Source organism: Varanus komodoensis, unplaced genomic scaffold (genome assembly GCF_004798865.1).
Source record: "Varanus komodoensis strain SLA01 unplaced genomic scaffold, ASM479886v1 scaffold17, whole genome shotgun sequence".
Taxonomy (NCBI): Eukaryota; Metazoa; Chordata; class Lepidosauria; order Squamata; family Varanidae; genus Varanus; species Varanus komodoensis.
The window spans coordinates 20,240,333-20,264,607 of record NW_025335505.1 but is presented as its reverse complement, the minus strand read 5'-3'; the positions used below and the strand labels follow the sequence as shown (position 1 = coordinate 20,264,607).

The window sequence follows — 24,275 nt, the reverse complement described above, 5'->3', positions numbered from 1 at the left end:
AGATGAGATTAATTGCCTTGCTGTACTAAACACACTTCCACTTGAAAAATTATGAGAATTAGCAGTTGATTACCACTGACGAACACAACTTTTGTGAAAGTTCTGAGTTTTTAATTTCAAATACATAAATAAAATGTATTTATCCTAAATATTTCTATATATTCTATACATGTCATACATTTGATGCTGTATGTTCCTCAAAAACATGAAATAGTTCTAACCTCGCATTTAATAAACTGAGAAAAACATATTTGAAATAAGGCACTCCACATAAAAATGTATTCAGGTTAATATCTGTTGCATTATTTCAGCTTCTTTTATCTCTGCACAATAAATGTAGAGAAGAGTATCCCAAGCAAAATATTAAGATATTTGGATGGTATAAAAATGAAATAAATATTTAGGATGCTAGGGAAAAAATCAAATGTACAATGCATCCCATAGCCATTATCTAAGTGAAAGCTTCGAAACAATCAGTGAACTTTAGAAAAATCTTAGTACTGATTCTAAGACTGAATTATTAATTAACAACTTCATGAACTGAAGGTTCTTTCATTTTTCTAATATCCTTTTGTAATATATTTATGATCAGCAGGACTAATAGAATGCTGGAAGAAAGGAATGATCTAGATCAGGAAAAATGGTATGGTAGGAAATGAATAATTTGTCCAACCTCTGACACTGCTGTTTGGATCAAATTCAAAAGTCCTTCACAAAGGCATTTATGTACAATGCATAGTTTGGCCTTAACTGGTAAAGATTTATGAAAATGGAAAAGAAATTGCTAGGCAAACCAAGCTAACAATGATGTTAGTAACATGTTCTTTGGATACGGGTTCAACTGAATGGGTTTAAGTATGTAAAAGTAATTAACTTCCCCAAACCATTTGTGTATACAGTATCAATGTGCTACTGGCATTGAAAAGAAATGTATTGGAACCCAACACTTTTAACTTTCTTGTTTTAAAAAACTGATCAGGAACAATTCATTGAGAAGAGCTGGAAGAGAGAAAATGTTACTAAAAATACTGGGTAAAATACTGGTTACTAAAATACTGAACTTGAATTAATATTGTAGGTCTTGAATCTATTGCTGGTGCAGATACAATCTTTAAGGGATATGGGGATGGATTCTTAGAAGAGAAAGAACATGGGCAATGCTTAGTTGAAATTCTGAGGCTAGTTGACTTGAGATAAGATGGAGAGTAGCAGAGTCAAGTAGTTTAAGGTACCATGGGAATCCAGACTTAGCTTGTTAATGAGGAAAAAGACTTTACAGGCATGACTGACCTTAGGGAATCAGAATTAAAGATGGGTCCACTAAAGTGTCAGATGTTCTAAGCAGCTGTTCCTAAAGCTGCCTAAAAGAACCAGCTTTAAATGCAAGGTTTGGGACATTTGAGTTTGGGGGAGTGGGGAGGCTCTCAGTTTGGAACCAACTCTTTACCTCTGAGGTCACACTTCCCTAATGGTCTGATTATTTGGAATTCCAACTATGCCTATTTATTTTGTTACTGATTTCGACAATATGCTTAATTTGTACTTTAAAGACAGTCTTCCTAGTTTCCACTACCATAATAAACCTTATATAGAAGGTCTTTGTGTCTGCTGAAGGGGAGGAAGGGAAAGAGGGAACGATTGTGCTGTAATGTTATGTCCGTGGTGCAGCAGAGGAGATGCACATGCAAATCTGGTACATTCTCAACAAAACTAGAAAAATCCACATCAGAGTTCTTGAAGGAAAAAAAAATCCTTACCTCAGAGGGAAAGAATGGAACTCACCTGACCTATTCTGAGACATTTCTGGGGATAGAACAGATCTGAGCTTAGGCACTGGTAGTTTTAGCTTCCTAATCATTTTAATAAGGGTCTAACAGACTCTGCTACAATATTAAGTTTTTACACACACACACACACACACACACACACACACTGAAAAGCTGAGGGGTTAGATAAAACAGTACAAGGCAAATGAAAATGTTATTGTCAAGCTGTACATTCTGATCCTACATCCTGCTAATGACTTTTTAATCAGAATTAGGCTTCTGGTGTTATTTCAATGCTAGTCCTAAGCCATATTGAAGACTGAAAAGTTGAATGCTTAGAGAAACAAGTCTATTTCACCTTCACAATTGTTCATATGGAATACAAGAGATAATGCAGTTTTGATTCTAAAGTCCCTCTGTGAGATACAGTTCAGATAGGGAGTATCTTATGAAGACATGAACTACTTTGTTTGCACACATACTTCATTATGAGATCTTGGCTCATCAAACATAAGCAAAGCTATATTTTGCTGCTGGTCCCTTTCTGTACAAAAACTATAGCAATGACTCCTAAAATTTCCATAATTATATTAGTTTTTAAATTTACTTTAAAAAAAAAGCAAAACTATGTTAATATGCTTTGCTTTTATGCCACTGTGCAACCAAGGCTGTACAAATAAAGCTATTCTGTCTGTATTCTCTCTCCAGTGTTGTATCTGATAAATTTTTCACAAATGAGAACATTAGCTACAACTAATGTCAGTTAAGCCTCACCAAAACTGAATTATTAAATCTGCCTGCCTGTATCCTGTTACAGCCTTCTTATGAATACTTGATTTTATTTTGTATAATTGACAAGAGTTGTCAGGAAAGGGTGGTTTTGATGGCAATCAAATTAAGATCAACTGGTGTAAGTGTCACAATGAAGAGTCTGTGTCAAGTGCTGATGAATTAATTGATGGGTCATTGAGAAATGAGACATGTGAAGCTTTCATAAAGTGTAATAACTTGCATTATTAGCAAACTGCTTGCTCTTCAGTCAAAATTCAAGAACAGAACAGAAAAATACTTCCCTTACCAGCAACTTAGTTGTAATCATTTATAATTGTATATGTGAATATTTTTAACTAATGACAAGCACTATTTTGAGGTTACAGTTTCATTTATGACATTAAAAAAAGAAAAAATCAGCTTTCGGACTTTGCTGTAAAGAAGAACTCAAATATATGCACCAAATATTTACAGTATAATACTGTCACTTGGGACATGTTGAAAAACATATTGGCATTTATAAGAGATTGATGGAAATTAGTTCTAAAGCATTAATTTTTCCTAATACCACTGAAAGTACTATGTTCACTCAAGAGATATTTGATCTGAATTAAGAAACTGATGAAGCAATTGATTAATTGGAATTTAAGCCATCAGTCACTGGATCCATCAACAGATTCATTTACATTCTAAACAATCAGCTTATGGTCCAATAGGATACCATGTATTAATATACAGTCAATATGATACCCCTGAACTCATCACAATTCCTTATTGACAATACAGAGTTGCTTTTAATCCAAGCTTGATCACACTGAATATATTTTAGGTTTCTTATATCGACTCTGCACGTTTTGGGAATTTTTATTTTATGTTCTTATACATTACAGAATTATTTTGCATTCACTATTCATTATCAAGAGAAAAGGGGATATTTAAAAGACCTTCCCATCATCTGTCCTACGATTTATATTCTTTTAGAAGCAAAAGCACACCAAAACCTTTATACCCTTGAAACAGTGTGAAATCAAAGCTTTTTGAAATATTTTGTAGCAGCAAATAATTCATTTTGCAATTATATGTAGTTTTTCCTAAGCATAGTGCAGGTATAGCACAGAAAACTACTGCATGTCATTTCTGGGTCAAACAGAAAACATACTGAAGTATTTGGCACAAAATTCTAAATTGGTTTTAACTGTTTAGGCTTAACTGTTTCGGCTATATAAACTCTTGTTAAATTAAGCCTATAACCCAAGTATACTTTCTAGGAATAAAGCCGTAGGATTGCAGTGTAATTCTCACTGAGTAAAAATATATTAACCAGTCGTTGATAGCAGTATTCCTATACCCACATTATCTTTAGAGATACATTTGTTCATGGAACTTTCTTCCTGCTGGTGTAAGGTATGTATCATTAATATTGGTTTTCAGGTCATACTTCTGAAAGATTTATCAAAGGCTTGAACCTTCTCTATATTGCCAGCCACTACATTGCACTGAATTTATATTTTACTGTGCTTAAAATGATGTGTGTTGCTCAGGTACTGTAATGTTAAGTGGTATACAAATATTTTAATTAAATAAAAAAAATCCTAGGTGAAATATTGGACACAAAATAAATCAGTTTTGTGCGCCTGCAGTATGAGAGTCCTAATTTGTCAAAAGAATTCCAACTCTGGTCAGAATTAACTCGAAAGGACTGTGGGTGTTGTTTTGTAAACAAAGGCATGCACAGGTTTTTGTTTATTTTTACCAAATCAGAAAAAGCCTATTTCCGTACTTTTAAAATAATATAACAAACAAAAAAGAATTTTTGAAACAGGTGAAACATCAAGGTATTTTTCCTATCTTTCTTTGAGACAGTGCAGAGGATAGTAAAGATGGCAATTAATTTAGGTATTTGGCAGATTTACTTTTCCATTCATTCGAACACAAATAAGGTAGACCTGTCATCACTTAGTAAGATAGATGTAATTTTGTTTTTAAATACAACTGACCCCTAGAATTGTCACGAAATACAATTAAGTAAAAAGTGGTTCAGGTTGCCAAAAGTAAGCTTTACAAATATTCTGAACTGCTGGGGTGCACAACACCCCAGCAATTCTACTAGGCTGAGGGGAACCATTAAAAGAATAGGGCCCAAAAGACAACAAATTAGATTTCATACAAATAAAAAACTGTGAAATTTGTCTTTGATTACTACTGTCTTGAGAAGTAATTTCTTGCCTTATGAGTGGGGAACATGAAAAAATTGTAGCATTATATATGAAGAGTATTGTTGAAGGGGAAAGACTATTCTGCCAACAAACACTGCCACCAGAAAGTCACTATGTTCTTTTTCCGATATAAGCACTGTGGGTCCTGAACCACTTTGCTGCAGCAGGGAACGCTACACAAAAACAGACAAAAGTCAAAACCCTCTGCAACTTTTGAATAGAAGCCCAATATTTACATAGAACCCTAATGCTTACATAAGTAGTAAGCAGTTGTGTGTTCAAGGCACTTAGTGTGATCCAACAGTCCACCTTGGGTTGTGGCATATGCTGGTGGCTATTCTGAATATTCATGTTGTGATCACAGCTTACAGTGTTATCCAAACCCAGGAATTGTGGATTACATGGGGGTTAGGCAAATCAAACTTCCTGGGCTGAATTGATACATTCAGGATATTGAATATGCAGGAAGATGCTTAGGGATGCAGAAGATTAAATAATCTATAACAAGCCATGGCAACTGTGTAAACCCAGTCAAGGGGGTGTCATGCAGAGGTGGGCTGTGACCTTTTTTCCCTTGCGGTGGAGGGTAGGACACATTCCAATGGCGCAAAGCTCAGGGAACCAAGATTCAAGGTGGATGCCAGGAAATACTTCCTGCCGGTTAGGACCCCTAGGGCACAGAATGGGCTTCCATAGGAGATAGTTGAAGCCTCATCGGTGAGGGTGTTTAAGGACATGCACATGGTAGGCACATCATGAGCAGAGCCAGCTGGAGCTGGGGGACAGACTAGATGGCCCAGGAGATCTCTTCTGACTCACTCTCTATGTTTCTAATGGATTCCTGAAGGCCCTGGGGGAGTTTCCGGCTGACAAGACTGGTGCTCCTGTCGAGGCTCTGGTCGAACTGTGGAACGGGGAGATGACCAGGGCTGTTGACACGATCGCTCCTAAGCGTCCTCTCCCGCCAGGCAGAGCCCACTCGTCCCCCTGGTATACACCTGAATTGCGGGCGATGAAGCAGGCTGGGAGACGGCTAGAGCGTAGGTGGAGGAAATCATGGGATGAATCTGACCGAACACACTTGAGAGCCCATTATCGGGCCTATGCTGTGGTGGTGAGGGCGGCGAAAAAGAATTTCTTTTCCGTTTCCACTGCCTCCTCAAAATGCCGTGTGGCGGAGCTTTTTCAAGTGGTGCAACGCCTGGTGCGTCCAGGTGCTAAGAAAGATCTGGTTCCTCCCTCGAAGGCCTGCTGCGACGACTTTGCCAAGAATTTCAGGGAGAAAATCGCTCAGATTCATCACAAGCTGGACTCTACTAGTGACTCAGAGGTTTCTGGGGAGACATCAATGCTGCCGTCTGGTCCAAAATTAATGGATGAATTTCAGTTATTGCGGCCCGATGATGTGGACAAGGTGCTTGGACGAGTACGTCCCACCACTTGCCCATTGGACCCTTGCCCATCTTGGTTAATAAATAATTCCAAGCACAGGATTGGGATCTGGATCTTGGAAGTGGTTAACTCCTCTCTGAGGGAGGGTCAGGTACCTGCCCCTTTAAAGGAGGCGGTAGTCCGACTGGTCCTGAACAAGGTGTCACTGGATCCAGAGATGGCCAATAATTATAGACCAGTGGCCAACCTCCCATTTCTGGGCAAGGTGTTGGAGAGGGTGGTGGTGGGACAACTCCAAGCACTCTTGGAGGAAACTGATTATCTGGACCCATTTCAGTCCGGCTTCAGACCCGGGTACGGTACTGAATCTGCCTTGGTCGCCCTGTACAATGACCTGTGCAGGGAGAAGGAAAGGGGGAGTGCATCCCTGTTGGTTCTTCTGGACCTCTCAGCGGCTTTCGATACCATCGACCATGGTATCCTTCTGGATAGGCTGGAGGGATTGGGGGTCGGAGGCACTACTTTGCAGTGGTTTCGCTCCTACCTCAATAACCGATTCCAGAAGGTGGTGCTGGGGGACTATGGCTCTGCACCATGGCAGCTATGCCATGGAGTACCGCAGGGGTCCATTTTGTCCCCTTTGCTGTTTAACATCTACATGAAACCGCTGGGAGAGGTCATCAGGAGGTGTGGGTTGCGGAATCATCAGCACACTGATGATACCCAGCTCTACCTCTCATTTTCTACCAATCCAGGTGAGGCAGTGGCTGTACTGAACCAGTGCCTGGCTGAGATTATGGACTGGATGAGGGCCAATAAACTGAAGCTCAATCCAGACAAGACGGAGGTCCTATTGGTTGGCGGATCGGGCTTCGGAGAGGGTGTATTGAACCTTGTCCTGAATGGGGTTGCACTCCCTCTGAGGGACAAGGTCCGCAGCTTGGGAGTGCTCCTTGACCCAGAGCTTTCATTGGAAGCTCAAGTGACAGCAGTGGCGAGGAGCGCTTTCCTTCAGCTTCAGCTGATCCATCAGCTGCGCCCCTACCTGGAGTACGACTGCCTGGCGACTGTGACACAGGCTTTGGTGACTTCCCGCCTTGACTTCTGTAACACGCTCTACGTGGGGCTACCCTTGAAGACGGTCCGGATACTTCAATTGGTTCAAAATAGAGCTGCCAGGTTGCTGACGGGGACTGGGCGTTATGTTCACATGACTCAAGTCCTCCGTCAGTTTCACTGGCTTCCCATTGAAGTCCGGGCCCAATTCAAGGTGTTGGTGATGACCTATAAAGCCCTAAATGTCTTGGGTCCTGGCTACCTGAAGGAGCGCTTACGTCCATATACGCCTGCCCGCCCCCTGAGGTCTGCAGGAGAGGCCCTTCTCCAGGAACCCTCCGTGAAGGAAATTAGGAGGGTAGGTATTCGGAGGAGGGCTTTCTCAGCAGTGGCGCCCAATCTTTGGAATGCGCTCCCCAGAGAGGTCCGCCTGGCGCCGTTGTTATTTGTTTTTTGGCGCCAGGCGAAGACCTTTTTATTCAAACGTCATTTTAATTGCTAATATTATTTGCTTAATTCTTCGGCCAGGGCGATTTATTTTATAATGTTAATGTGTTTTATATTTTTAGTGTTTTATATTTTAACTGATGGTTTGTAAGCCGCCCCGAGGCTTCGGCGAATGGGGCGGCATAGAAATTTTTAAATAAATAAATATACTGGCTGCTATATAAAGAACCACATGTAGTTTTCTACATACAGCACCCTACTTTTTCATTACAGGGGTAATATCCTATGTTCCTGATACTCCCCCTCAACCCCCATGAAGTGCCATTGAAAGAAAAACTGTCTCTCTGAATTCTGGCCATTGTATTTTATAACAGTGCTATAAAGTGGATGAATATTGTGGCTATATTACAGCTGCAGCTGGAAGGATGAAATGGAGAAAAGGTGGCTTGTCTAAAGAAGCAGAGCCAATGTCTTTGCTCGTTAACACAGTCTCCTAATCACCACACCACATTAACTCTTTAAATATTAGCATATTAAGTACATTATTAGTATACCTGATATTCCACCAGGGTTCATGTATTAAACAATAGGTGGAACACATAGAAGCAATATTATGCAGCGGCTTGAGATAGGTGTCAAAACATTGCTAGCCTGAGTTAAATCAAATGTTAAAACTGGAATAGGAACTGAGATACGGTAACAGATTAAAGTAGTTTGGACAGATTGTTGGCAGTCACTCATGCCCTGAAGATAAAAGTTTATTTGGCTGTATGTGCAAAACTTCACTCTAGTCATTTGTCATTCTCTGTAGCAATACATTTCCCAAACTTCTTTGTTTATTTTAAGACAGGTAGGTTTTAGAACGTATGGTTTCTAAGCATAATAGAAATTTCCAGAACACATGCCACAACTATTACAGCCTTATTATTCTGTAGCAGTCTGTTCAGAAAGAGATAGAAGGTGACATCTGAGTTGAACAGCTGAATTTTAAAGTGATGCCACATTTTCTTTGTAATTGCATAAGTTCAGAGTGTCACGCATCTCTGTACAAAAAAAGCACCCACAATAATTTGTAATTTATTATAAGTTGTAGATGCACCAGACTACTAAATAAAATTGTTAAAAATATAACATGTCATATTCTTATAAAAGGAATGTTTACCTGTTACAGCACTGAACACATGTGAGAAAATCCTGTTATTTTTATAGTAAATGGACTGTATAATATAAATTTTGAACTACAGTTTACTTTGAGGGAAGCATAACTGGCTGTAACTGTAATGAGGAATACAAAGAAGTACAGTATTAATTAGTTTTTTCCTAAATCACTACATTTACTATTTTCACATATAAAGAGAATAAAACTTGACATAGTATTCCTATGGATGGCAAGGTATCCTCCTTTATAGTTCACAGTACTCTGTGTTACTAATTGGAAGTCTAAGTACTTTTATGCAGATAAATGAACATTTGCCAATTTGGTCAAAAGACTAACTCACTACCCAATCCCATCAACACACAACTGTCATTCAGCAGATATACCTTCAGGCTACAAAAGTGGCATAGAAGAAAAGCAAGGACACCACTGCCCCTCCTGAGAAGACAGTGCATTAGGCTTTTCCTTTCCCAGATCTCTCATTCAAAAGCTATTTCATTAGCTGCAGCAGAAAGGAACTGATAGGTAGTAGGGCCAATCTATTAGATAAGCTAAAAGACCAGCAATTTTAACCGTATTTGTTATTACACAACACTAAAGAATTTATTCATATTCCTTATTGCAGAATATGTTACACTGTCTGTAGGAAAATCATATTTAAGAATCAATATATGAATTTATCACCTCAACTAAGTTAATACACTATCAACTCAATCCTGTGCTAGAAATAAAGCATTCTGAAATTAATGGAGCTTACCCTGTATTAAGTGTAGTAGGATTGAGACTGAAGTTAGAATATAGAGCACTATGACATGAACGATCAAAATCTTTTGCATAGAGGTACAAATTGCACAAAAGCTTGCTTGCTTTTATTTCGGTTCCTTCCAACCCAGTGCCCTCTAGATGCTTTGGAATTCAACTCTCATCATCCCCAGCTAGTACAGCCAATAGTCAGCAATCCTCTGAGTTGTAGTCACAGATGATATGGAGGACATCAGGTTAGGGAAAGCTGTTCTATATATACTAGTACATGTGATCTGATAAGCAAGTTTTGATCCAAACAATGTTCAACAGAAGGCTACCTATACAGCACACAGCAATTCCAGTTAGTAAGCCAACCAGGTATCAACAATGCGGAACAGCTCTGCAGCTCTCAGGCAGAGAAGGCTGGTGGTGGATTAGCAGTCAGGAAGAAAAGGACTATGGCTGTTTCAGCTCCCTCTCAATAAGAGTATAAATCCAAGCTAGGATGACAACACATGATAAATGTGGCAACCCCATTCCACTAACAACTAGCCAATTTGTGTGCATAGCCTTGAAAGGAATTGCACCTTCACAAGAATATTGTGAAGGTAGCCTAATTTTTTACATTCCCAGTTGAAAAGTAGTTTATTGAAGGAAATGGCTTCTAAGCAAGTAGACTTGTAAGCTTGTCCCAATGTTGCATAAATATGGCTTTCTTTCTCTTTCTTACCGTTATATAAAGGCTCTCTTATTGAGCCAATGTTTTTTTAACATAAATACATTAAAGCAAGCAGGACCTGCAGCATCATAATATAAATTTTAAAATGCTGTTTTTATTGGTGTATATATTACTCTGCTCTAAAGCATCCATGTAATAAGACTAGAGACTCTAAACATACCTGTTTTTTCTGAAGTTCTCAGAAACACCATGTCAGATGGGATTCGTTGATTCTGTCAAGGAACATTAGATAGTTTTGATTTTAAAAGCACAGATTAATTCAAACCAAAACAAACTTTTAACAAGGTATCTCACATTAAGGACTTACATTCATGCATTTTTTCAAAAAATACACAAACTAGAAATGTGTCATTAGACTACTGTTCTGAAGTGATTTGTATCTGTGTCTCTCCTTTTCTCTCTGTTAAGCACAAGAAAGACTTGGGTGTCAAAAAAAGGATCCAACATTATTACTGAGGCTTGTGCTAGCCGTTTGCTTACCTTCTGACAAAAGTTCAACCTAGCTGTCTTAGGGATACCACTTGTGTGCTATCTTTACTGTCCAGCAAGTTTGCTAGAAATATAAGAGCAACATGTATGCACAAACCACCCTGCATTCATTTTCGACAGCTTGGGGATTCCCAATATTTATTTTGCAAGCAACAAGGTTTACATATATTGTTGACTGAATATTGGATTCAAACTATCAGTGATTAATCGATTCATACTTTCCTTTTTTAGAAGATTGGAAAGCATATGTACATGTGTTTATTCATCGGACATATTTATAAACCCACCCTTGCATTCCTGCAGATGCTAGCATAGTATACAAGGAGTACAATCATAAAAATAAACAAGTATAATGCATAATAAAGGAATAAACACATAAGTCTCATAATAAACCAGGAGAGTCAGCAAATGGAAAACCAAATAAACTATGCTTAAATTGCCCGGACAAACATATATATTTTAGCCTAGCGCTAGAATGATTGCAGTGGCTGTGACATACTTCTAAGCACGAGAAAATGCTGCAATCATGGGGCCACAACAGAGAAATCATTCCCCTTTGTCAACAAATAATCAGCTGAAGATGGGGACTGATGAGTGATACTGCATAATTACTAGTTAGATTGTCATGACTGGCACAGCGGCACAACTGCCAAACTAGCAACCACATACTAAATCTTCCTGTAAGAAAGTGCCTCAACTTTGGTTCAACTTCTTGTGTTGGCCATTAAATAACAGAATAAGTGGTTGCCTGAAAATACTCTTGGCTAAAATAAAACACAAGATTTTATATCATACAGAGTTACAAAATTCCAGTGTGCATCTTATTGAATAAAGAAAGGCTGAAGGGTCAACATAACACGGCATGGAAGATCCATGGTTTCCTTCTGTAACAGTGACTTGGGTTGCCAGAGGCTAAGAAGCATGGTAGTTGGTGAGGTGTGGCAGTCAGAGTGCTGAGCTGGGGAGAGCCATGGGAGAGCCATGAAGCTCAGTAGGTGACTTTGGACCAATCAAAGACTCTTGGCTCAACCTACCCTCTCAGTGTTGCTGCTGTGATGAGAAAATGGAGCTATACAAGCAGCCCTTGGTTCCTCACAAGAAGAAAAAAGGCATGATAGAAGTAGAATGTAATAATAATAAAAACATATATTACAAAGTATCAATTCTTACCTTTTGTTGGATGCATATCACAACCCGCCCTCTAGAAGGGCAAGTGTACATGTTGACTCTATCAATTTTATACGTGAGACCTTACAACCTGTCCCTAAAGATTTTCCGGACTCACATTGCCTATTACCTTAGAGCAGTGATGGCGAATCTTTTAGAGACTGAGTGCCCAAACTGCAACCCAGAACCCACTTATTTATCACAAAGTGCCAACACGGCAATAAAACCTGAATACTGAGGTTTTAGTTTAGAAAAAAACAACTCATACATTAACAACTTTGTCTTAAAAGAAAAACACAATAACAGAGAGAAGCCATGTTCATATTCAGCGCCCCCAAGTCGGGGGACGCCGGGCTTGCTTGTGCCCGGGCACGTGCACTCCCTCCCTCCTTGCCCCCAAACCAACCACCAGGAATGCTTCAGGAGCTTTGGCAGTGCTTGAAAGTTTACCGGAGAGGCGGAATTAGGAGGGGAGAGACCTAAACTAAAGGTGAGGCGAGGCTATCACTGATCCCTTCCACGCTTCTGTTGGGATCTTTCCTGAAGCGTCCCCACAGTGCTGCCAAGCCTTGGTGAGTGGGTCGGGTAGGGAGGGGAGTCCCCACCACGCACCCACTCCTCTCACTTCGCAACAGTTCTAGCCTCCACTTTTCCTCATTTTGGCCTCCCTCCCCAGGAAGCGCCATATCGACCCCAGGCTCCCTCTCTGTCCTCCTTGCTCCAGCTGCTGCTGCTGCTCTGCTGCCTCGACCCTGCCACTCGCTCCCTTCGCCCAGCTTCCCCTCCCCCGTGACCACCAGCACGGGAACCCAGCCCAGGAGCAAGCATGCGGGCAGGCGGGCGCACGGCTGCCTGGCTGTGCCTGCGGCTACCAAGTCGGCAGGGTCCCACCACTGCGTTAGGATAGTAGCTTGGGTGGCCGCTCACATGCTGCGGGCTGCGAGGAGGCGGCGGCTGCAGGAGGAGGGTGCTGCCACCAGCGCTTGGCACACCCCCTCGCTGCTCGCCCACAGCTGTTGTGCCTGCCTCTGGCCACCTGTTCAACGCCGCCTCCTGCAGCAAGTCGCAGCTAATGAGTGATGTCATTGCCTGGCGCTGTTACTCTTTTCGAATAGGTGCATGGCTGCTGGGGCGATACTGGGGCGAATTGACTCGCATGCAGACAGGGAGGGCTCTGTGTGCCTGCTGTGGCATGGGTGCCATAGTTTTGCCATCACTGCCCTAGAGCATGTAAGCTACATAAGTTAGCTAATCTAGGTCAAATATTATCAGTTCATTCATTCATTCATTTCTATAGTACCCGATAGCTGAAGCTACGGATAGTTTGCAATAGAAGCAAAAATTTCTTTATTTCACAGTATTTTGTTGTTCTCTGTGTTTTATTAATTCATATATTTTGTAAATCTCAAATTATTCATTCTAGTCTGTTCTAATTCTAACATACCTTCTCTCTTCCCATGTTACTGTCTTGTTCCTCAGATCTGCTAAAGCAAGATTGGCAAATTCTGCAGTCAAAAGGTACAAATATAGGCCATGGGGAGCATGTAGCTCATGGGCCACATGTTATCCACACTTGCTCTAGGATGTGGTGGGTAAAGATTGCAAACTGGTAGTCTGGCAACTTGGTACTCCAAGTGAGATCCTATCCCCATAATGCTTACTACTCTTCTGGTGAATGAACAGGTGGAGGCTTTTCAGGTGGATTTGATTCAAATGGCAAAGCCGGGATAGTTAGACAGCCGTTTAATATGGCTTACCAAGTGACTTCCAGTGACCTTCTGTGGCACCCAACTAAGAATAGGTAGGGTTAAGGTCAGCAAGATTATTACACTCACTTTTTAAAATTTCAAAACAAACATATACAGCTGCCAAATTGTGCCAATCTTTTTTCCTCTCTACAACCAACAGCAGCTTTTTGCAATGGGGTGTTTTAGATCTGGGAAGCAGCATGGGGTAAAAGGTTAAACCACATCTAATCCGCACATTGCTGCTTAGAAGTATCACTGTTTCACAGAAAACCTAAAGTGAAGTCATCTTGTAACAATTTAACCCTCAATATTTAAGCGGTGCGGCTCAGGACTTCATGGCCTCCATGACGGCCATGGGGCTGCCTCAAAATGTCATAGGCCCGACCCATGAACGTGGACACACTCTGGACCTGGTTTTCTCAACAGGGCAGGAAGAAGGTGATCTGAGGGTGAGGAACTTGTGTCTGACACCCCTGTCATGGTCAGATCACTTCCTCGTGAGGTTTGAGCTCGAGAGCGGCCTCTCTCTCTGTAAGGGTGCGGACCCGGAGCCGGATGGATCCGGATGGATTCCTGAAGGCACTGGGGGATTTTCCGGTTGATAAGGCTGGTGCTCCTGTCGATGCCTTGGTTGAACTATGGAATGGGGAAACGACCAGGACTATTGACACAATCACTCCTAAGCATCCTCTCCTGCCTGGCAGAGCCCGTTCATCCCCTTGGTATACACCTGAACTACAGGCGATGAAGCGGGTTGGGAGATGTCTAGAGTGTAGGTGGAGGAAATCATGGGATGAATCTGACCGAACACACTTAAGAGCCCATTATCAGGCCTATGCTGTGGCGGTGAGGGTGGCGAAGAAGAAATTCTTCTCCGCTTCCATTGCTTCCTCACAATGCCGTCCAGCGGAGCTCTTTTGGGTGGTACAGGGGCTGGTTCACCCGGCCCCAAGAAAGATCTTGTGCCACCCCTGACGGCCCGCTGTGACAACTTCGCCAAGCATTTCAAGGAGAAAATCGCTCAGATTCGTCACGAGCTGGACTCTACTAGTGAATGCCAATGTTCTGGGGAGATGCCAATGTTGTCATCTGGTCCAAAATTGATGGATGAGTTTCAGTTGTTGCGGCCTGATGATGTGGACAAGGTGCTTGGACAAGTACGTCCTACCACCTGCTTACTGGACCCTTGCCCATCGAAGCCAAGGATGGGATAGGGACCTGGATCCTGGAGGTTGTCAACACCTCTCTAAGGGACGGCCGGATACCTGCCCCTTTAAAGGAGGCCGTAGTCCGGCCTGTCCTAAAGAAGGCATCCCTGGATCCAGAGATGACTGCCAATTATAGACCGGTGGCCAACATCCCGTTCTTGGGCAAGGTGTTGGAGCGGGTGGTGGTGGGACAACTCCAAGCACTCTTGGAGGAAACTGATTATCTGGACCCATTTCAGTCCGGCTTCAGAGCCGGGTACGGTACTGAATCTGCCTTGGTCGCCCTGTATGATGACCTGTGCAGGGAGAAAGACAGGGGGAGTGCGTCCCTGTTGGTTCTTCTGGACCTCTCAGCGGCTTTCGATACCATCGACCATGGTATCCTTCTGGATAGGCTAGCGGGATTGGGAGTTGGAGGCACTGCTTTGCAGTGGTTCCGCTTCAATCTCAATGGCCAATTCCAGAAGGTGGTGCTGGGGGACTATGGCTCTGCGCCATGGCAGTTATGCCATGGGGTTCTGCAGGGGTCCATTTTGTCCTCCTTGCTATTTAACATCTACATGAAACCGCTGGGAGAGGTCATTAGGAGGTGTGGGTTGCGGAATCTTCAGTACGCTGATGATACACAGCTCTACCTCTTGTTTTCAACTAATCCAGGTAAGAGAGTGGCTGTACTGAACCGTTGCCTGGCAGAGGTAATGGGCTGGATGAGGGCCAATAAACTGAAGCTCAATCCAAACAAGATGGAGGTCCTGTTGGTAGGTAGGTCGGGCTTCGGGGTGGGGGACCTGGACCATGTCCTGAATGGGGTTGCACTCCCTCTGAGGGACAGGGTTCGCAGCTTGGGTGTGCTCCTCGACCCAGAGCTGTCATTGGAAGCTCAGGTGATGGCGGTGGCGAGGAGCGCTTTCCTTCAGCTTCGGCTAATCCATCAGCTGCGTCCCTACCTGGAGAATGATTGCATGGCAACAGTGACACATGCACTGGTAACTTTCCGATTAGACTTCTGTAATGTGCTCTACGTGGGGCTGCCCTTGAAGACAGTTCGGATACTTCAATTGGTGCAAAACAGAGCTGCCAGGTTGCTGACGGGGACTGGACGTTATTCTCATATAACCCATCAGCTTCACTGGCTTCCCATTGAAGTCTGGGCCCAATTCAAGGTGTTGGTTATCACCTATAAAGTCCTCAATGGCTTGGGACCAGGTTATCTAAAGGAGTACTTGCATCCATATATGTCTTCCCACCCCGAGATCGGCGGCAGAGGCCCTTCACGGGAACCCTCTGTGAAGGATATTAGGAGGGTGAGTACCCGAAGGAGGGCCTTCTCTGCGGCGGTGCCTATGGAATGGGCTCCCCAGAGAGGTCCTCCTGGCACCGTCGTTATTTGTTTTTTGGCACCAAGCTAAGACCTTTTTATTTAAAAGTTATTTTAATTGTTAATTTATTATTTATTGGGTTTTATACTGTGCCTAAATGTCTCCAAAATTTTTAAGGTTAATTGTGTAAATGATTCTGTTTTGTAAGCTGCCCCGAGGCTTTTTGCGAATGGGGCAGCATAGAAATATTTTAAATAAATAAATAAATATAACTACCTAAGTTGATGACATGAGGACAAATACAATGAATATTAGACCACAAATTGCTCCATGCATTGACAGCTGTTGCCAAGGATAGGACATTTTGAAGGGCATTCATTCATATGGTGGCCACTAGTCAGAGGTGACTTGATGACACGTTACATTGCTCATTTCAGATAATTTAAGTTTCAGATCATAAACAAAATCATATTTGCTTTCTGCAAAATTCATATAGAACCTGTTCTACCATTTAAGAAAAGCAAGCAGCATTAGAATGACTACAGCATATTCTTTTTTTCTATCAGTTTGTTGCCTTTACTTAAGTTGTCCAGATCTTTCATACAATGAGAGTAAAGTCTTTTTATATAAATAAAAATAAGGTATAGCAATAGTATAACTGTTACTGAGGAACATGAAATATATTACATATTCAATAGTTGGGAACCCACTGTCTGCAAAACTGAGAGGAAAAGCAAAAGGCAACTTCAGAAGTAATAGATCATTCCCTAAATGACAAACATAAAATCAGATCTGCTATCATTATATAGATTAACTATACATCTTTACGTCTTCTCTTTTAATGTTGACATAAACCTTTTAGTCACATTTGAGGTTCCCAGCTTTATCTTTTAAAACTGTTGTCTGGTAACAAGCTGAAGTTTTGACAAAACTGGTCAAATACACCACCCAACATAATTAATCTTACCACTTCTATTGCAATGGCAGGAAACCAATTAAAAAGTGGTCATATTTGTCAGTTATGAGTTAGAGATTTATTTTAATCCTTCATGATTGTATCAGGGTTCAGAGCTTTGGCTATTATGCAGTATAAATGTAAATAAATAAATCTACTTCAATGAAAACTAAAATCCTATGGATCCAAATGAATAGACTGGGAGTATCTGAGACTGTAATACTTCTGAAGAAATACATAAATAAATCTGGTTGTTCTCTTGGACAGGAAACACTTATATACTCATTATCATCATCATCATCATCTGTATGTAAACCTCACATATAAAAGTGAAGGAGGTTGGAATGGAAGAAGTCTTTAAATTTCATTCATTATGAAAAATGTGCCTGACATTTCTGATTAGCAAAAATTCCACAAAGAAACCATTAAGGTGCATTTTGGACCAAGTTTCTTTTTAAAGTATTATACAGTGACAAGAGCTATTCTTAAACCAATCAGCTTTGGAAAAAAGATATTTTCTTCCAGAACTTTAAAAGGAGGTCAATATCTTGGAAGCAGTTTGTATTTTTGATATTTAGGAGTGCCATAATACGGACATTATTCCATTAAATCAGGTAATTTCACTAGAAAAATCTGTCATCGGATGTTTTACATTAGAACCAGAAATTATTATGTATGCTGTCACACCAGATGGAAATTTATGTGCTGATGGGCAGCATCCCACGCATCAGCATGAGGCCTCCCTTACTACATATAGTTCTTAAAACAACCTCAGAAACAAGCTGTTCTTTTCTGGAATGGGGCACATTAGTGGTACTTGCAGGAGGGAGTTCCACAAAACTCGCCTGTTCTGGAAAACAGTGTGGCTAGTTTTGAAAATTAATTTAGGAAATGCTCACAGTCAGTCCTGCTGACCCAATAGCACCAGTACAGGGGAACGGCAATATTGGATTCTACCACCTAGGCAACTTAATTGATTTGAAGGACTACAAAGTCTTCCAGATAAAGTGGGACTTCGCCCAACTAGCAGCAATCTCAATTGTGCTTGTCTTCAAGGCCTATCCTTCTAGTTTTTTAACCTGTAGTCTTCTGATGCCCAACACTAGCAGCTGTAGACGTATATTTCAGTCACATAGAAAGCTAACTTGATTTTCTATTGGGTATGCAACTGAATATTTCATTCCTGCCCACTTTATGTAAAATATTTTGAAATACAATATTCTAGACTTAGATTAATCTAGACCAATAGATATAAGTAGAAAAATAAAATTAAACTGTAGCATAGAGTTGAATTCACAAAGCTATTTTGTACTTTTAAAATAGTCTAAACAAATTTACTAATGTGCTTCAGGACTAATCTTGTGCCATTATCCTAAAGTTAAAATAAATTTGATTAAGACAGGGCATTTCATAATACAATGGACTTATTCTGAACATATTACCCTCTACAAAAGTACTCACATGCAGTAGAAGAGGAGATCTAGAAGTTACTTAAAATAGTCCATTTTTGGTATTGTTAATACAGTCCTGCTCCATCACTGATCCAGCAGACCAGGGCATAGCAACATGGTGAGTATGCCTCAGACACCTTTCCTGGTACTTACTAAAGTGCTGTATCCCTCTCAACTATATTATCACATTTTCTTATTGTGAGCTAGAACTGCTGTGAAATAGGTTTCTGTTGGTACTGAAAACTGTGGGTTCAAAGGCATTCTTTAGTGTGTCGGGACTCAGACCCCACCTCTGCCATAAACTTAGCCTTTCTCACAGGTTGCATGTCCTTTGCCACACCTCCCATGGCAGCATTTTGTGGCGGTGCCCAGGACAATTTCTCAAATTGCTGAATGTGCCCATGGCCCAAACAATGCTGCCTAACCTTCTGACAGACTAAAGGCATTTTTCAAAATTCATTTTTCAATTGAATATTTTACCCACATAATTGTGGAATGGTTAAAGATTGTAAAGGTCACAAAGTCCTTTAAGAATTAGAGCACATAAAACTGCTATACATGATCTATTGTAAACTCTCTGCAAAGAACAAACTAACTTCTTTCTCTGTTATCTGATGGCATACTATGCTAATTTCCAACTTGTTTTAATTTTGAAAGGAAAACAGAACATTTTAAAAGAGCAAGGCTTTCTCAAGTAGCTACCCAATGAGTGTTTTTAAGATATTGGGAAAGTGGTCACCATCCTAAAATGTAAGATGCAATCAAGAATATGCTAGTGATAAATCTCTTAGATTATGCTGAAACTGCATCTCATTCGGTGAGATCTGTTTACTGTATATCTTACAAGCGAATCAGGAACTTAAATGAGAACAGCTATGGCTGAAATCCAAGAAATTGCTTACAACTTGCAAAATGAAAATTCACCCTCAGGGCTGGTTCAAGCATATGCACATGCTACTTGAGTACTAAATACTGGATGGATGTGAATTGATTACATTGAAATGTATTGTGTTTGAGGTGTTTTGTGCTGCTTAATTAGTGCAATGGGTTTTTCACACCATCAGTTACCACTGAATACAGCAGTCATCATAATGGCTAATGTTAAATTAAGTAACCTAAAATTAATCAGAAGTTATACCATATGAAATTAAAAGAACTACCTTCAGTCCCCCACAAGGTCTAGTAATAATAAGGCTATAATCCTATACACACTTATTATTTATTTGATTTATATACCACCCCATTAGCCATATGGCTCTCTGGATGGCTTACAACACAATCAGTATGGCAATACAGTAAAATCTGCAATTACAATAAAAGCAATAACAATAAAATAAATAGATACAATAATTAATAAAAATAAACAAAGAAGAAAAAATTAGAAAGAAAATAAATTAAATTGAAATAAAATAAAATGGAGGGAGGGAGGGCGCAACATATTAAACTCACTAAGGCAACCATTACAGTAAAAGATAAACAAAAAAGTAAGCCCCATCAGGGAGGGCATGACAACATGCATCTTTGCAGAGGTATGTTAGTCAGCCTTCCATGACGTTTATGGATGAAACCTATTCAGTTTATTCAATTACTAGAAATAGTTGGATGTTTTATAGACTTCTATAAGACTATAAACTATCAAGATGGTGAAAGATTTAATTAACAACTTGGTAACATTTGTTAAATGCCGGAGCAGACAGGATATATTCAAGCGATAAACTTCAAAAGGAACTCTCAACTCAGAATTTATTTTTGGCTTTACCTACTTCTTTGATTCCATCCTCACTATGAGCCAAAAGTAATGAGTGAACTAGACTAGATCATCTTTGTCTGAATCTTTAAAAAGAATGCTTTTTGGGTTTTCATATTAAACATACTGGGTAGAACATTTTCCCCAAAATGTAATGTTCAAGCACCCATCAGAATTACATAGCAACACCACAAAATGTACAACAATTACTCTATCTGCTATCAGTTCCTTGTCAGTCTGTTTCTTGAGGTAGATTTAAAGCAGTATGGATAACATCCAAAACAAAGAATACATAGAATATTTTACAGTTTTGTTAATCTAAAATATATACTTTTAAATACAACAACCTTTTCCACAATGATGAGGTCTCCAACTTGAATGTCTGAACTTTTAACTTGCACTTTGCCTTTAAAGAAAGAAGAAATTCCGTCATCAGTTATCAAAAAATAACAGAAGTTCCTCAGATATTTATGTCACCGGGTGCTAAGAAGCAACTGGAACCTGGCAAACTTGCTTATTCCCAAACAATCCACAATGAAATAAACACTTGGTTTTGTCATTATGCAAACTGGGGCAGTATGTATGTATGTGTGCACACATGCATGCGCACACATGCTTAATTGCTACTTACATTCTACAATTAGGTTCTTTCCCTATCAATGCAGACATTTTTTAACACTGAGCACTGATTCAAACCTTGTAAAAGTTAGAGAATTATATTATATTACAGAATATCAATTAACTTTGTAGTTAATTCCATTTACTTATACTCCTGATGATAATGCAAAGCAACATGCGATTTACTGGGTTAGTGCACATGCAACACTAAGTCATCATCTGACATTGCTTGATTTATGCTTAGACTCTCAGCTCTTTCCTCCCATTGTAACATAGCAAATTTCACCTAGTAGCGTTTTAAACTGGAAAGATTGTACAGCGATTTTAAAACTGGTTTCTCAGAAAAACCTGAAAGATGTTGTTGAAAAGCTGTTTTTTTCTGGTTAATTTACATACTCATACTATTTGAAATAAACTAACCCCAAAGCAAAATGTGGAAAGAATAACCAGAGGAGCAATCCTATTGCCCTCAATACATGTAAACTTGGAGGCTTATGTGCAATCAATGCCCTGAACATGGTGAAGCAGTAGCATTCTCTGTTGCACATCACACCCTGTTTTTTATATCTAGATAACAATTTTCAGTCATCCAGAAAAAGTGCCTGGGAGGAGGAGGGAAAGGGCCTGGGGCATTAACAGGAGTTAGTATAAGTCCTTAGCCCCACCCTTCTCCCCTTTGGCAACCTTTAGAGAGGCATCTAGCAGGGTATTTTCTGTACCAGAGGGAGATACTCAATCTTTGGAGTCTTAACTCTGAGATCACAGGAACTTGGAGCTGGAACTCCAAATAACCCTATGGCTCCCCAGTCAATGTCAGGAGCCCACAGAATTGCATACTAGCTCAGTGAGTAAAAACTCACCACTGTGATCCTTGGTTCTCATGTAACTCAATCCTATTCACATCTCTTCAGAAGCAAGACCTACTGACTTCAGTAAGCTACCCTTAGGAAAACTGTACCCTTAGAAGGCACAAATCTTCTCAAGAAGAACTTGTATTTTGAAATAAATCCCCTATAAGAGGCATTTCTCCTGTGGTCAGTGCAAGTTCTGTTGATCCTAATAAAACATATGCTTATTCTGTGATAATTAAACTACTTCTGATACTTCAGATTTTAAGCAACACTATCTTGAGTGTCCTTAGAGGTGTGGTTTAGACTTTTTAAAAATATGGTATTTCAATAAGTGATTTCATTGTTAAAATATGAAATGGGATAAACAATCTTTAATATCATTTAATGTTTTCTGAGAAATCAGTTTATTAAAAATGCTCTACTATCTTTCCAGTTTTAAGTATTACCAGAAGGGTTTTATTATAAGTGAAGTCCGTCTGATATTGATTCAACTTGTCCCAACATCCTACCTAGCACTTCAATCTAAAACCTTTTCTCCCCATCATCTCATCAACATGTTGATTTTCTGAAGCTCTGACCATCTGGATGGCCATGGTCACCCAACGCCTTCGGTGACATTTCCAACTACCTTACTTTAGAGGTGTTGACCAATAACCTCAATTTGACTTCTAAAGTGCTAGTAATACCCAAAGCATACTTTAGCTAGTGTATACCCCCTAGTATCCCCTAAACATCTTTTATGATCACACCCATTACTCCAAGAAGACAAACTATCCTATAGTTAATGCTTGTATCACAAGCCTAACCGTTCTATCACTAAACAGCTCACTAGAGGAACTCATCCCCACTCCTAGTTCAGTGCAGAATGATAGCAAGTAATTATTCCTGATTGTTTAAGATGATGCCCTCTTGCCCTGACATTCTGCAACAGTCCAGGAGCTGTCATGATGGAAATGTGACTTTTACAGTAAAGCTGCGTAAATTACCTAAGTACAGCAACTTGTTTGCAAATATAAAGTGCCCAGGGGATTTATGTATATTAAACCAGGACCAATTGTTTCCAATATAAACATACAAATGCAGCAAAGCCTAATCCTATGTCCACTTGCTTGCAGGAGGGTGGGAGAAAATGCCTCAGCAATAACAACTTTAATTTAAAACCTTAAGGTATCTATAAACAAGTTTCCTTTGTCTATTAGAAGCAAGTGTCACTAGATAACATTTCAGAAAACACACAAAGTATATAATATCACAACTTTGAAAAGACAATTTGAGAAAAAACATTAAATGCTATTCACTGCATAAATTATTTTTGCAAACTATTTTTTCCTTCTAAACACATTTCACTAGCTAAAAACACTCTTCACCATCTGTGTAATTGCCAATAAAAAAGTCCAAAGCTGTCAGAAGTGGCTGCTTTATAGTCCACCAAGGCGCAAGCCTTTGCCTAAAGCCGTATATGGAACTAGAACACAATTAAGTGTCTATCATAATTCATTACACTTGAATGGCTGAAGACTGCAGCAATTTTAAGATAAATAAATAAAATCCATGTATATGAATACTTCACAATAGATCTCTACAAATAAGGAAAGGCAAATTAAGTAAATGCTGTATTAGAATAATTTTCTCTCTTTTTGCCCTTTCTTTTCAAGATAGTGTCTGCTTCATTTAATGGATGTAATATAAATACTCAGAATGAATAAAAATTTACATGTTTAACATGTAAAATTCACACTGCTTGTATTTTAATTTAGCACATGCATCCTGAATTTCTTAAGTCACAACAAAGTTGCCAAGGTAGCTAATATAACAAATAAAACATAAAATATAACACTGTTATATAACATCTTAATGCAAAGCTGTGCTATTTGGGGTCATACAGTTGGCAGAGCAGTTTATATCTCTGAACAACAGGAATATTAGGATAGAACACAGGGAAAGCAGATGCTGCAGCTGTTGAGAAACTGATCAGGTATTAAAAAGAAAAATAAACCATGTGTTACTTTCAGCTAAGAAAAGTCATAAATCATGACAACTGTTAAGTTTTATATTCATAAAAGAGTACTGTCATGGAGGCATATCAATATGCTTTTGTAGAGAAGTTGTACAGAACTGAAATAGGCTAATATTACTAACAAGAAATGAGAGAACCCTGATATTTCACATTAAAAAACGAACTCAAAGAGCATGTTTCCCCGTATGAACTTCACTGCACTGATATCAAGCTGAGAAGCTGCTTCAAGACTGTGTTCCCCGTCTGTCTGAGCACTGACTGACAGAAACAAATCTCATTCTTTCTGCTTGCATGCCATATCCTTTTTAAATTGCAAGCCAGCCTTGTCTTGTTTACTGATTGAGCCTTTTTTGGCTCAAGAGCAAAATAAAATCATTTTAAAGAAAAAAAATAAAATTCAAATAGAATGAAAAATACA

General features: G+C 39.8%; 1 protein-coding gene across 13 annotated transcripts in view; it reads right to left on the bottom strand.

Moving 5' to 3' along the window:
- The window catches only part of ATP9B (ATPase phospholipid transporting 9B (putative)), a 164,897-nt gene that overhangs the window by 108,409 nt on the left and 32,213 nt on the right, over nucleotides 1-24,275 (bottom strand). For 6 of the 13 annotated variants that reach the window (XM_044426477.1, XM_044426479.1, XM_044426481.1 and 3 more), the window contains 3 exons: nucleotides 20,719-20,777; nucleotides 10,448-10,499; nucleotides 1,783-1,803 (listed from right to left, as the gene is read on the bottom strand). In XM_044426477.1, the coding sequence (XP_044282412.1) occupies nucleotides 1,783-1,803; nucleotides 10,448-10,499; nucleotides 20,719-20,777 (132 nt within the window). The remainder of the gene's footprint in view (nucleotides 1-1,782; nucleotides 1,804-10,447; nucleotides 10,500-20,718; nucleotides 20,778-24,275) is intronic. The other 7 variants (XM_044426478.1, XM_044426480.1, XM_044426490.1 and 4 more) reach the window with 3 other exon arrangements.